The 14,711-nt window shown below is 38.2% G+C and overlaps 1 protein-coding gene across 2 annotated transcripts in view; it reads left to right on the plus strand.

Annotated features, from left to right (window-relative positions):
- The window catches only part of prel (preli-like), a 68,462-nt gene that overhangs the window by 13,575 nt on the left and 40,176 nt on the right, over nucleotides 1-14,711 (plus strand). For both annotated transcript variants that reach the window (XM_089087398.1, XM_089087391.1), the window contains exon 2: nucleotides 13,713-13,818. In XM_089087398.1, coding sequence (XP_088943524.1) covers nucleotides 13,727-13,818 — 92 coding nt within the window. In that variant the 5' untranslated portion in view covers nucleotides 13,713-13,726. The remainder of the gene's footprint in view (nucleotides 1-13,712; nucleotides 13,819-14,711) is intronic.

The following is a 14,711-nucleotide window of genomic DNA, read 5'->3' on the forward strand; positions in this document are numbered from 1 at the left end:
AGGGAATGGAGACCTGCTTGGTTAAATATATTTCCACGAAATCTCCAAATGCAAGTCAATATAAAGAGTCCAGCCCATACTACGGCATCCCCAGCAAGCATTGCGTTGAAGGTTTCATTGGTGCCTTCTCCAAAAAATTGGCAAGCCCATACTACGGCATCCCTGGCAAGCGATGCGTTGAAGGTTTCATCAGCACCTTCTCCAAAAAATTGGCAAGCTGAGGTACTACTTCGGAAACATAGACAACTCCTCACTGTAGGGTGCTGGGACGTTTGCTTGATGAAATGCATAACGACCCAGTCGCTTGTCGCTGGGGAATTGTTGCGTTACAAAGCTACGACTTGCAGCATGCCCCAAGAGGAAACCTTCACAAAGATTTGATACTAATCGCTTCGATGATCCTAATATACAACAGGCATTCTGCTTAGAGTTGTCTAACCGCTTTGAAGCTCTCCAAGTGCAAGCGAACGACGAGCAAACTCGAAGTTTGGATTAAGAGTGGCTGACCATACGCAATGCAATCCACGAGGCTGCAAAAGCTACGATAGGATACCGCAAAAGACTATCCAAAAAGAGGATGTCAACATGCACAATTCAGTTGGCTGAACACAAGCAAGAGAAATCAGACAGAAAATCGGAGTTGTCCAAACGCCTGAGAAGAGAATGCCACCAGTCTGCTAAGAATCATAAAAACCAGTACTGGCAGAAAATCACTGAAGACATGGAAGCCGCTGCTTCTAGATTGGATACCAGGAAGATGTATCAGATCCCAAAATCAATCAGGAATAAATCCCATAAGTCTACCAGTGCGTCCGTCGAAGATGAAAACAGCAAGTTACTCTCGAATAATTCAGAAATAGTAAATCTCTGGAAGGAGGACTTTGAGAAAGTACTTAACCATCACCAGCTCTCCACGGCAATGGATGATAATCAGCATTGCCTTAATCCAAGTCGTAGCCTTGGTGACCTGCAGGAACCAAGCTCTCCCAGCAGTATTTACAATGACATGAATGTAGCTCCCCCCACGTTAAAAGAAGTCCAACAAGCAATCCATTACCATAAAAGCAATAAAGCCCCTGGTCCTGATGCCATTCCGGCTGAACTTTACAAGTATGAAGGGACAGCACTTGTCAGCAGGATCCATAAACTAACTTGTCGTATATGGGAAGAAGAGATGGATCCTCAGAATTGGGGAGATTCTATCATCCTTCTAGTCTTCAAAATAGGACTGAAGACAAAATGCAGCAATTAATTTTGGGATTTCTCTCATCTGCATTGCTGCAAAAATATTTGCCATAGTGCTACACAATCGTTTTTGGATCCAGCGCAACGCAAAGACAAGGCCCAATCAAGCGGGATTCCGCCCAGGCATGGGAACAATTGACCAACTATTTGTCTTAAGACAAACCCTTGAAGACAGGGCAAAACACCAGAAACCAACAGTGTCTTTATTCATAGATTTTATTACAGTCAGAGGATGGAGTACCAGGCAAGATAGTCACACTCATCCAAGCATACTACCAGAACACGCAAGCCCAAATTCAGATCGGTGGGGAGATCTCCTCGACGTTCCAAATTGATTTAGGTGTTTTCTGACAGAGATATATAATCTCTCCCGTCTTATTTAATTTCGTGATCGACTGGATTATGACCAGAGCAATGACGAATTTTTCAGGCGTTGAAGTAAGTCCCAATTTTGTGATCACCCATCTGGACTACGCCGACGATATTTGCTTGTTAGCTGAATTTCGTTCAGAAGCCCAATTTATGCTATCGAAGGTAGCGGAAGAATTCTCTCTGGTCGGCCTGAAAATAAGCTCCCCGAAGACAAAAGTCATAGTACTACTACTACTACTAACAACTCATCGCATGGCGTCCGGTATATCATCTCAAGACCCCCCAATTTTACTAGAACAGTCGCCCATAGACGAGATACATGAATTTAAGTACCTAGGTTCTCTGGTAGACCCAATAGGAGGATGCACATCAGAAATACAGTCAAGAATTGCTTCAGCAACTGGAGTCTTTACCCAGCTAAATCACTCTATGGAACCAGAAAAATGTTCGTCTGAAGACAAGAAAAAGGATTTACCAGGCCCTTGTTTGGTTGTCCAAACCAAAAAAGGACAACTTTTTGAAAATGTGTTCAAAAAGGACAACCAAATATGGCTTTGACTTATATGGCTGTGAGACATGGACTATGAAAGCATCCGACATTCAAGCCTTCAACATATTTCACCATTCATGTTTAAGGAGAATCATTGGCACTAAACTCCGTGATCGTGTCAGCAATGTCGAACTCCGCAAAATCTGCTATCAGCGTTCTGATTTGGCCACTATAATTAAACAAAGAAGACTCCGATGGTTTGACCATACACATCGCCGCCCACACCACATCTTTGTCAGTAAAGCCCTCAGATGCACACCTCTTTCGGGACGGAAAAAGTGACATGGGGGACAAAAGAAATCGTGGCTCGCCTGTATCAAGGCTGACCTAGACCCAATCAGTGGATTCAAGAAGTATGGACGAAGACGGGAAAAGTCCTGGTTCGATTTGATTGAGCCACTCGCAAACGACCGAGACTCTTGGTTTACTACAATGACAAAGCTACTGGACGCCAGGGAGAGTGGAGATGCTCGAGTCCTGCTACAAGTACAAGTAAGTAAAGTTCTGGAAATTAGGTCTTTGTATGCGTTGTCGCAAACGCTTCAAACAGGACTCATTCAATAGGGAAACGCAATAGCTAACTCCTTTGTTAACAGTCAAAAGCGATTAGAGGGTGAATGCCCCCTCCCCATACCCATCATTTCCCCAAAAACTCCTTTAAATGTTTTCACTTATAACTTTAAGAAAACAAAAATTAATTAAGATTTAAGGAATAAATATCAGCATATGTATATTAAACTGACAATGCACATTTTTGTTGGTAAATTAATTTTAATTGTTTTTAGTAAAGTACTAACTATATTGTGAATTTTAGAGATCATAGGGTTTAAAACCCTACTCAGATTAATTTCTGCTCACTTTAAGTTTGAATTATTTAATTATCTGTTTGTGTGTTTCATTAATTTATTTATACTGATTTGTCGTATTTCCATGCTTACTTAATTATTTGATTCTATTTTTGTTCATTTTTGGTTTAATGGAGTTCATTACTTTTTTTTTGAAAACTTGTTTGGTGCAAAACGTTTTTTTGATTAAATAACAATATTGAACAAGTGTTGTTGTTTGGTTTGCGTGCACTGTATTCTATTTTTCGTTGTTCCTAGCACCGGCAAGCTATATCCCGAGTAACTGGTAAGTATATCTCTGGTTGCCAGCATCACTGGTTTTGGGATTAACTTTTCATATTCACTTGCAGGTATAACATTGACTTCTGCGCCTCTGTCAATTTTGAATATGATCTTCGTGTTCTAGTCAGGTAAGTCTAGTTGAACAAACGATTTCTTTTGTTCCGCATACGTTTGACCTTTATAAATTGCTTTAATGCGGAATTCTTCTGGGTTTTCAGTTTCTTCATTGGGTTCCTGCTCCAGTTGGTGAACAGATTTGCTGCAACAGACTTTGGCAAAATGATTCATCTTGTGGCATTTTGAGCAGCTCTTTCCTTTAGCTGGGCATTTATGTCCTTTTAAGTATGGGTTTCCACAATTGTAAAAGTTATTTGTTCTCAAGTTTGAATTCTGCTGTTTCTTCACGGCTTGAATTTCTTGTTTTATGTGTCCTTTATCTGCTCTTCTGTTCATTTGTGCTTGGGTCTCCTGTATTGTCTCAATGGCTCTACTGATCTGGATGGCTCTATTCAAGGTAAGTTCGCCTCCTTCACTTAGTAGTTTTTCATGTATACGGTCACTTTATACACCAAAAACAAGCTTATCTTTGATCATTGTGTTTTTGCTGTCACCAAAGTCCCAATCTATTGTAAGGACTTTTAACTCAGTGACGTAAGCTTGTATAGTCTCACCATCTCTTTGATTCCTCTTGTGAAAAATGAATCTTCCGACTATAGGATTAGCTGTAGGCTCAACATGTTCATTGAACTTATGAAGATACACTTTTATCTTGCTTGTTTGTACATCTGTAATGGCCGATGTACTGTAAATGTCCCGGCCTTTTTCACCAACCCAAATCAGAAGGTATGAACACTTTGCAGCTTCACTTTTCTCCGCCAGCTGTCTGGAAAACATAAGTTCGCAGTGTTGCCTGAACCTTTTCCAGGCTTATTTCAGATTGTGTGATGACCAGTCCATTGTTGGAACTGGTGTGCCTTCCATCTCACTTCTGACACCATGTAAAGTTCTCTCCTTTTGTTTCTTATTTTATACGTTTAATGACCCAAGCACCTGCAAAAATAAAATAAAACACAAGAATTTAGAATATTAGAATATATGCAGGTGGGGGTAGAATTAATATCTAATCTAATTTAACTCCTTGGACCATTTTGGGACTAAGCTTCTAATATAAATGTTGTGGTGTGATAGTCCCTGCTTATTGGAAATACAATTTATAATATAAAAAACTTACATACATTCATATACTTACCAGCACAAAAGGTGCGGAGGTTTAAATAAAATAGAAACATCAGTCTTTTTCTTATTTATATGCATTTTCAGTGTCTTCTTGTTTATCATTGGACATTGTTTATTAGGGTGTTGGTAAACAAATTCTGTTGGGGTGAGGATGGGTGTGGGGTACATAAGCCCAAAAAAAGTTTGTCTGGTCCTTTTTAATAAACTTCATGTTTGAGGTGCTTCAAATGAATTGAATTATCATTATTCTGATTATAGAGAAAATCTCACGTTAATTCTGTTCATCAGAGTGGGAGGGGATCAATGATTTATGATGCTTACAGGGACTCTGCTTTGTCCTACTCACACGTTTCAAGGTGGTTAAAGGTCTTTAAGGAGTACTGGGAAGATGTTTATGACAAACAACGCTCTAGGTGGCCGTCAACCAGCAAAAGTGAAAACAATGTGGGTTGTGTTTGATATTTGTTTGACTCTGGCCATTCATTGAACATCAGGATGTACTAATGAACTAAACTTGCCATCTATGGTCGTGTTTTTGATTGCTACTAAAGATTTAGTAATTAGGAAATTGTGTGCCAAGCTTATGTGCAAGTTGTTGGCAGATGGCCAAAAGACCAACCAAACAGAAATTTCCTCTGAATTTTGCAACGTTTTGAAAATGAATCTGAGTCTTTGAAGTGCGTCTACACTGATTTTGAATTCTAGATTTTTGAATACGAACCAGAAAAGAACCGTCAAAGCTCTGAGTGGCACGCCGACCAGGCCCCCAAGGCCAAAAAGACAAGAATGAGCAAATCAAAACTGAAAAAAATCTTTATTGGGGGAATTATTTCATCAGGGACCGATAGTTACCACTGTCTACTATGTAGATGCGCTGGAAACACTTTGAAAAAGGGTCGTAAGGACAAGGGAAGAAACTCCACTACCTGGTAACTCCATAACGACAATCTGCCATGAGTATGTGGTTTCCTGGCCAAGCACCTAGGGCCAACACGATCCCAATAGTCCTGACTTCTCCCCTTAAGACTTCTTTTGTTTTCTGGGATCAAGGGAGCCCTTAAAGGAGCCAAGTTTTTGTCTATAGAAGAGATCCAATCAGCCATGACAAAGACCTTGTGATATGCCCCCAAAGGTGCCTCCAGGGACGTGTACAGTTCATGGCAGAGTTGGTGAAAAAATTTGTAGAGGTCTATAAACAGTACTTTGAAGAATGTCAAATGTTTCTGCAATTCTGTTGAATAAATTAATGTCAAAGCTAATACTGGCATTAATTTCTGAATGCAGCTATGTTGAATGTACAAAGATGGATTTAATATGATTTTTGAGGGGGGGGAAGCCAACCTCTCCTTATTCGGATGATATTTTATTTTGGGTAATTGCTCTTTATTTTGAAAAACAAATACATCAAATGGGAACTTTTATTCAAAACATTATTCCATCAAAGTTAGAATTTTAGTTAAAGAGTTTAGATCAAGGGGATGGCAGTCTTTACATTTAGTTTAACTGGGTATAGTGTTGAGAAAAATCAAATAAAAAAGGTTTTCAAATGAAAGTAAAGAGCAATATTAAAACTTAAAACGAACAGAAATTACTCTGTAATTCGGGGAGCCCTCCTTTAGCCCCATGCTTTTTTATTCTAGAGTTTACCTTTTTGTCTCCAGTGCTATAAAAATAAATAATCAAGCACTCGGGCAATTAGAACGGGATGAACACATACATTTCAAGAATGAAAGAGCATATTGATGTTTTATCAGGCAATCAGTAAGTTAACATTTGTAATCACCCACTAATTATATTTGTTTCACTCATAAATGCTTTCAGCATATCACTGTGACACAAAATGTTTTCAGAATATCAATATAAAAGGGGTTAATAAGGAGTCAGCATCCTCCCCCCTATTCTATGGGATGATTTCTGCTCTTTATTAAGTTTTAGTGTAACTCTTAAATTTCATCGAAAGATAAAACTTTTTTTGCTTTTTAGTTTAGTCTCTTAGTATCCCCTTTCGGAGTTCAATAGGATAACCATTACAAAATCATTTCTTTTTAATATTGCAATTATTGGCCTATGTGATTTTGTAAACAAATTCTCCAAACTATGTCAACCAAAGAAATAAAAACATAATGTTTTACAGAAAGTAGTTGGCTTGAATTAAAAATGTAAATAGGGATCATTGTAGGTTTTTGTCCTACCGATAAATAAAAAAGGTTAAGGTTGAAAAACTTTGCCAGAATGAGAAAAACCAAAAACAGTTCGCTTTTTATCTTTTACCTTAGACTTGAGCTAAATTTTCTTCAAAGGTATTCAGATGTAACCAACAGTCTCCCAATGCTTCCAAATGGACAGAATGTTATCATCAAACACCTTCAAAAATTTATTATCTTTAGCATTAAAGAAAAAAGAAAGGAAAACTGATCAAAGAAGAATTTTGAAACAACCCATAGAAAAATTTTCCACCTAGAACATTATTCGTTTGGTCAAAGACACTATCATAGGCAACGCTATTGCGTATAAACTTCAGGTGGTCGTATAAACTTCAGAGTGGGCTCATTTGATTGGAAAATGAAAGTTCTTGTTACTTTTTTAAGAGTCATCAAGAGTGATCCGACTACCCCCACCTCCCACGCCTTTTTTGCACAAATACATCCGATAGAAATTTTGAGATAGCCATTTTGTTCAAATAAGTCCAAAATTCAAATTACTATAAATTAGGGCTTGAGAAATCCTCCGTAGCACCCGGGACAAGAATTGTAAGTTTTGTCAGTTATAAGCTCTTAAGAATCGAAAGTGATCAGAAAGTAACACCCCCCCCCCTGTGCCTTTTTTCCCAAATACATCTTAACAAAATTTTGAAATAGAAATTTTTGTTCAAAATAGTCCAAAGTTCAAATTACTATAACTTAGGGGTTAAGAAATCCTCCCTAGCCCCCAGGGCAAGAAATCCTCCCATCCCTTCATATGGAAGGGATGGTCGTATAAACTTCAGAGTGGGCTCATTCGATTAGGAATCGAAAGTTCTAATGCCCTTTTTAAGAGTCAAAAGTGATGAGAGGGCAACTAGCCCGGGGGCAGAAGTTACAAGTTTTGCCCTGGGGGCATAGATGGTTGTTATGGAAGGAATACTCGTATAAACTTCAGAGGAGGCTCATTTGATTGGAAATTGAAAGTTCTAGATCACTTTTTCAGAGTCAAAAGAGAACCAAAGGCAACTAGCCCCCCCCCCCTCATGTCCTTTTTTCCCCAAACTCATCTGATAAAATTTTTAGATAGCCATTTTGATAAAAATAGTTCCAAGATCAGATAACAATAGCTCCGGTGTCGACACAATCACCCAGAGCCTGGGGGCAGACGTTGTAAGTTATGCCCTGGGGGCATACCCCCCCCCCCTCACCCACTCACAGCCTCGTTTCCCCAAAGTTATCAGATGAAAATTTTGAGATGGTCGGTTTGTTTGGAATAGTCCAACAATCAGATAACAAAAAAAGTTGTAAACATACCCCCCCCCCCTAGAGCCTGGGGCAGGGCTGTAACATACTGCGGAGGCATATAAGGTTTTTATGTAAGAGATAATCATATAAACTTTTGGAGGGGACTCAAATGATTAGAAATTGAAAGTTCTAATTCCCCTTTTAAGAGTAAAAACTGATCTGATGGCAATAAGCCCTACCCTCCTTCCAACCTTGTTTTCCCCAAATGTGTCCAATCGAATTTTTATATAGCTATTTTGTTCAAAATAGACCAAAGATAATATAACAGAAACTCCAGATATAAAACAGGTCCCCAGAATCCGTGAACAAGAAGTGTTGTAAAATATGCTCTGGGGACATATAAAGCTTTTATGGAAGGGATGGTCGTATAAACTTTGGAGTGCGCTCATTTGATTGTAAATCACAATTTCTAGTGCCCTTTCTAAAAACCAAAAGTGATCGGAGGGCACCTACCCCCCCCCCCCCCCCCCCAAAAAAAAAAAAAACTTTGTTTCTCAAAGGCACCCAATCAAAATTTTGAGAGAGCTATTTTGTTCAAAATAGTTTAAAGATAAAAAAACAAATCTCCGGGGTCAACACAACCCCCCAGTGCCTGGGGCAAGTGTTGTAAGCTATGCTCCAGCGGCATATAAGGTTTTGTGTAAGGGTTGTTCGTATAAACTTCAGACATGGATCATTTGATTGGAAATTGAAAGTTCTAGTTACCTTTTTAAGAGTCATCAAGAGTGATCTGACTGTCCTCACCTCCCACGCCTTTTTCCACAAATGTATCCGATAAAAATTTTGAGATAGCCATTTTGTTCAAATAAGTCCAAAATTCAAATTACTACCACCCGGGACAAGAATTGTAACTTATGTAAGTTGTAAGTTTTTAAGAATCGAAAGTGATCAGAAAGTAACAAGCCCCCCCCCCCCACCCTTGTGCCTTTTTCCAACTGCATCTTAACAAAACTTTTAAATAACAATTTTGTTAAAAGTAGTTCATATTACTATATTTTAGGGGTTGAGAAATCCTTCCTAGCCCCCAGGGCAAGGATTGGAACTTATATAAGTTGCCCATTAGTAGAATATAATGTTTTTGTGGAAGGGGTGGTCGTATTAACTTAGGAGGGGGCTTATTCGATCGGAAATTGAAACTTCTAGCGATTTAAGAGTCAAAAGTGATCAATAGGCAACTAACCCATGCCCCATTTTCCCTAAGGGCATCCGGTCAAAATTTGAGATATCCATTTTGTTAAAAATAGTTCAAAGGCCAAATAACTATGCTTCCGGGGTTGACACTTATATTTGTTTGTCACTACTAAAACAAATATGATAGTGAAAGGGGTGTGAAAGAATTGATGCATATGCCACAGGCTAAAATTTAGATAAACCATTTAAGGCAAAAGATGGATTACTGTAGATCTAAGGATTACATTAACTAAATTATGTTCATAACTAAGGTAAAAAGAAAAAATAGAAACTATTTAATATATTAGTGATTGGCAATAAGTGGTTCAACCACTCTGAAGTTGAGAGGGGCTATTTCTTCATTTACTGAAAAGCATATCAGGGACGCTGGCATAGCTGTATTGCCTACATCGTTTGAAGTCAAAACGATATGGATGTTTCATAGATCATAGATTATCATTCTCTTACTTAAATGGCTAGAAAGTTCTGCAAAATTAGTTTACTTTTTTTATTATTATATTTGGAAGAACAGAATTCAAAGACAATTGTTCTCCCCTCCCTACACAAAGATCTACCACCTCAATTATAGACCACAACATTATGAAGCAAATTACTTCAGTTAAATAAAAATTAAACTAAACACTAGAAACATTTTTTTGCAATAAGAAGGGAAGTGTCACCTTGCAACACACTTGTGGACATTATCCACATTATTCCACAGAAAGTACTTGCCAGACAATTTGATCCCCGCTGAAAGGAAATTATTCAAAATAATTTTCTCCCCTCGGAAAATTTCCCCAGAATATCCCCCCTTGCAGAAAACTTCCCCTCGGAAAATTTCAGTAGATTTTCGAATAACCAATACTGTCTGTATAGGTAATGGACAAATTACAAAACTTAAAAAGACACTTGAACTTCTACAATGGGGTTCTCTGATTGTTTTGTAGTTAGGGAGGGAGGGAGTTACCTCGAAGGGTGCATTTAATGCCAAAACATCCCACCTCTCATTGAGCAATCAGATAAACACAGAATTAGTTCTATGGGAGGGTAATGGGGAGGGTGGGGTAGAATTTAGTGTATAATCCCTAGGCCCGTAACCAGTATTTTCATTTGGGGGAGGGGGTATTTTTCAGGGGGGGGGGGGTACAAAAAAAACTTTAAAACACATCAAAAATTTGAAGTTGAATCTACTCCCTAATGATTTGTGGAAGTATTTCTGGTCTATATATTCCTAATATTTCTGGTATTTCTGGTCTTGTCTATTAAAGTAAAGAGTAACATTAAACACCAAAATGAGCAGAATGTATTCCGTATAGGAGGGGGACTTCCCTTTCCTCATCCACACCTCCACCTCATCGTCGGAGAAACTTTGGAATGTGCTCCTTAGATCAGAAATTGAGAGTTCTAGTCATTATTTTTTTTTTAAGTCCAAAGTGATTAGAGACCAACCAGCCGCGTTTCTGAAGGGGTATTTTCCGCATGGGCTATTTTCCGGGGGGGGGGGGTAAACGCCAGCCATCATATTCAACAGTTCGTGATATGAAGTAACGAGCGACTCGGCTCTATAGTAACTGAGACTCTAATTAAAGAGAATTTTGATATCAGTGACAAATCAAAAGAATTGGCTTATTATGCTAAATTCAAATATATAACGCTCATTAAGTTTAGTGTTACATATCAAAGTTTAGGGCCTGAGAAATGTTGACTGATTTCTGAAAGGGGGGAGCGGGTGCGCCACCGATAAGCCACAAAATCCTAATGAACACCACATAATCAAATTCAGCATATCAAAAAACTCTATCGTAGAGGTTTCACGATCCCATCTGTAAAAATGTGGAGTTTAGGATTTTTTACCAGAAGAAGGATCATGGATTCGTGTTTATTTGTTGCTTTTTCCCCCCTAGGGTTGATCGTAGAGCCATATCGTTTGGATACCCATTTTGTTTAGTATAGTTGAGAGGTCCAATAACTATGCCTCTGGGGATAACGTGACCCACCTTACAGCCCTTAGGTAAATCTTTGTAACCTATATACTTTTATTTTCAACCGGAAGAAGTTTCCAGACGGTGAACTTTCCTGGGAAACTTTTACAGTAGGGGAATTTGTCAGAATTTCTCTACGAAATTTCTTTTATTTGTTTCACTTTCTCTTTGTCGACTCAATTTTACCTTTGAATATGTTGGAAAATTGTTCGCAGGAAGCTTTCACCGGGGTGGAGTTGTCTAGAGAATCTTACTTGGGACAGGGGGGAATTTTCCATCGGAGAAATTATCCTGCAGAATTTTCTGCGGGAGTAACTTCACTGTGGGTGGAGGAGGGTTCGGGGGAAGATTTCCCATTGGGGGGGGGCTGGTTTGATTTGAAAAATCATGAGAAAATAGTCTTTTCGAAGTGAAAGTGTGCTAAGAAGAACTTTTCAGGCGGAATAGCAAGCAAGAAATTTTCTGGGGAATTTTTAGCGAGAGTCGAATTGTCTGGGGAATTTTCCTGGTGGGGGTGGGGTAGTACAACTGGGAGAAACTTTCCATGTAGGCATATTCGTTGAGGGGAGGGAATAGAGGAGGAGCCAGATCCCCCGTTATTATTAAAAAAGATCGGAAAATAAATTTTTAAGAACAAGTTTTTTCAACTGGATATAAGAAGCAACGTAAAAACTTTAAACGAAAAGAAAGTTATTGTGTATATGATGGTGGTTGTTCCCTCCTCAATACTCACTTTTAATGTTAAAGTTTGACCTTTTTTTCCAATTCTTTAAGAGTGGCTCCTGAAACACAAGGGTCGTTTAATCACAGATTATTGATGCTTACACAGATTTTTCACTTCAATATTTTAAAAACCTCTAAAGCCATCTGATCAAATAACTAGGTTTCCTAAAGGTTGACGGGTACTCTTCTATTAACCGGACTCTTTTATATAATGCTAGTTTGGTTAATGCTAATGAAATAAAATAGGATGACTATATAATAGTTTAGAAACAAATTTTGGCTATATATTCGCACATTAGGAGGGAGGGGTGGGGGGCAAAGCACAGCATATATTAAATACGTAACCTAACCTAGGTACCTCCCGCCCCCCCAAAAAAAAAAATAACCAAAAAAACACTTTAAATGTCGTATACGCAATTAAAACCACGCTATACATTGTATTTCTCTACAGCGGTGTCTTGTATCATCCCATATAAACGGGTTTGTTCAACACGTCTCGAGTTTGAGATATAAAAAGAGTCCGGTTAATAGAACAGTACCGGTTGACAATATCCCACGTCAATGAGCAGGTGGCGGAGACTTATCCAAGCAAGGAGGGAGCGTTGTCCAATCCAACGACATTGCGCAAGTGAGCTAGTTTGGTTAGGTAGCCAATGTTATTGAGGAACACGTTGGCACATGTATTTTATAAGAATGAGATTTCTGGTGAAACCTAATAGATAATCTGTGGTTTAATTAGAACAATCTGAATTTTATTAAGTACTTAAAAAAAATTAGCGCAAAGATTGAGGCATTGAGGAGGGGACAACCCCCACATATAATTAATGGTTTCTGTCCGTTTTAAGTTTTAATGTAGCTCCTTACTTTCAGGTGAAAAATTCGTTTTTTTATGTTTAATTAAGTAAAATACAAGTTGAAACTCTACCCAAATAAAAATTGCGAATTGCCTCCATCAGCCGAAAAAATTGTATCATTGCACTTATGATTTTATTGTTGTTCTAAAAATGTACGTAAATGTTAGAAATGTGTCTTCAACAATTGACACAGAAATGGTTCAGGCCATGGATTGAAAAATAGGGAAGGCCTTAGAATCCGACCCTGACCTCCCCCCCTGGCCCATCTGAAATAACCTAATTTTTTTTAGCTCTTTCTTGTTTTCATTGTTTTTTGTGTAATTAGTCGGGTTTTGTTTTCGTTTTACCTACCGTTTTCCAAATATGAGCTGTTTAAATTAGACTCCTTCAGACATGCCTGACATGAAAAACAGTTTAGCCCACATATTTATTCACAGTAGCACAAAAAAGAACTTGCTGTAACATTTTTTGAAGGTATTCTATCTTCGTGGGGTCCATGACTTGAGGCTAAAGAGTCATTAGGTTTAGATATTTTGTACTCACTAATATTATTTTTTATTTATTTATTTATTTTTTTTTTTGTTAAATAGAATTATCCCTACAAAAACCGCTTAAAATTTATAAGTGAAAGCAGGAGCGAATCTACAGCATTTTCATTGGGGGGGGGGGGGCAAGAGGGGTCAAGATCTGGATATTCAAGTAGCATGGTCTATATAATAGATTTTTCTCCACATTATTGGAGGGGGAAATGCCCCCCCCCCTTGCCCCTCCCAAAGGACGCCCGTGAGTGAAAGGAAAGTGATAAATCTCTCTCATTTTGGAGATGGCTTCTGCTCATTTCAATTTATAATTTAGCTTTTTGCTAATTGGTTGCTAATATGTATGAATATAGCCTTCTTCTTTTATTTAATGCATTCTTATCTTTTTTTTGTTGATAAGAAGGCTAAGTTGTTATTTATTTTCAGTTATTATTGATACTATGGTGAAGTATTATGAGTCAAGTTCAGTCTTTCACTATCCATGGGAAAACGTAGCAACAGCATTCTGGTGGCGATACCCAAATCCATACAGGTTTATCCTTTTTTAGATAATTTTTATTTACGTTATTTAAATTAGCTTAATTTGTGCGAGACTAAAATTGTAATTTTAAGATTTTCAGTGTGATGTGGTGGGATTGGGGGCGTGATTTCATTCAAGGGCTTGTCTACATTAACAGTAAAATGGCAGAAACTAAAACAAAGTTCACAAATTATACGAAGTTAAAGAAAATAGCTCTTGCAAAAACTCGAAATTAAATATTAAATAGTTCTCACTGCACATACGAGATGCTACCCAAAAATCTGGGGAATTTCTTTCATTTTGAGAGATTTGTACTGAAACCTGCTGCTGCTAGAAATGATAATTCTTTTTTATCAATTACTCTGCCATCAGCTATTGCAGATGAAGGGTTTGTTCATGATTTTTGTCTGTTACATGTGTCGTTTCGTTTCAGTCTATTGGTGATTCTCTAACCTGTGTCAACGGTTGATTTTGAAGAATAAGAACCTTAGATTTTTCTTTGCATACAGAGGTGCCTAGGGCATCAAAAAGAAGTCTCTATTCTTCGTAATATATTGATGCCACTTGCACATCTTCCCACTTGGACTGCGGAAACGTGCTACAAGAAAGGAGATGTGATTGATATGTCTTTTGCAGGTTGTTATTAGACCATCTGTTCCTCTTGATCCTAAGGACTGCCACTGGAAGGTAGCCTTAGGAGTTCTAAAGTCTTCCTTTCTGAAGACCTGGCTTAGAAATTGCCATTGACGCTGGCGAGCGAAATTTGTTTGACTGGATGATTTGGGTTGTCATTTTTGGATTTCAACATTTTTGACCCGATCTGGTCAGTGTACTTTCAGGATTCTTTCGAGAATCCTGAAATTTCCAGGCATGTTTAAAGCTCAGGATGTAACACTCTTGTTCTC

The sequence above is a fragment of the Artemia sp. Qi Xiang Cuo genome, chromosome 1, assembly GCF_049724085.1.
Source record: "Artemia sp. Qi Xiang Cuo chromosome 1, ASM4972408v1, whole genome shotgun sequence".
In the NCBI taxonomy this organism is placed as follows: Eukaryota; Metazoa; Arthropoda; class Branchiopoda; order Anostraca; family Artemiidae; genus Artemia; species Artemia sp. Qi Xiang Cuo.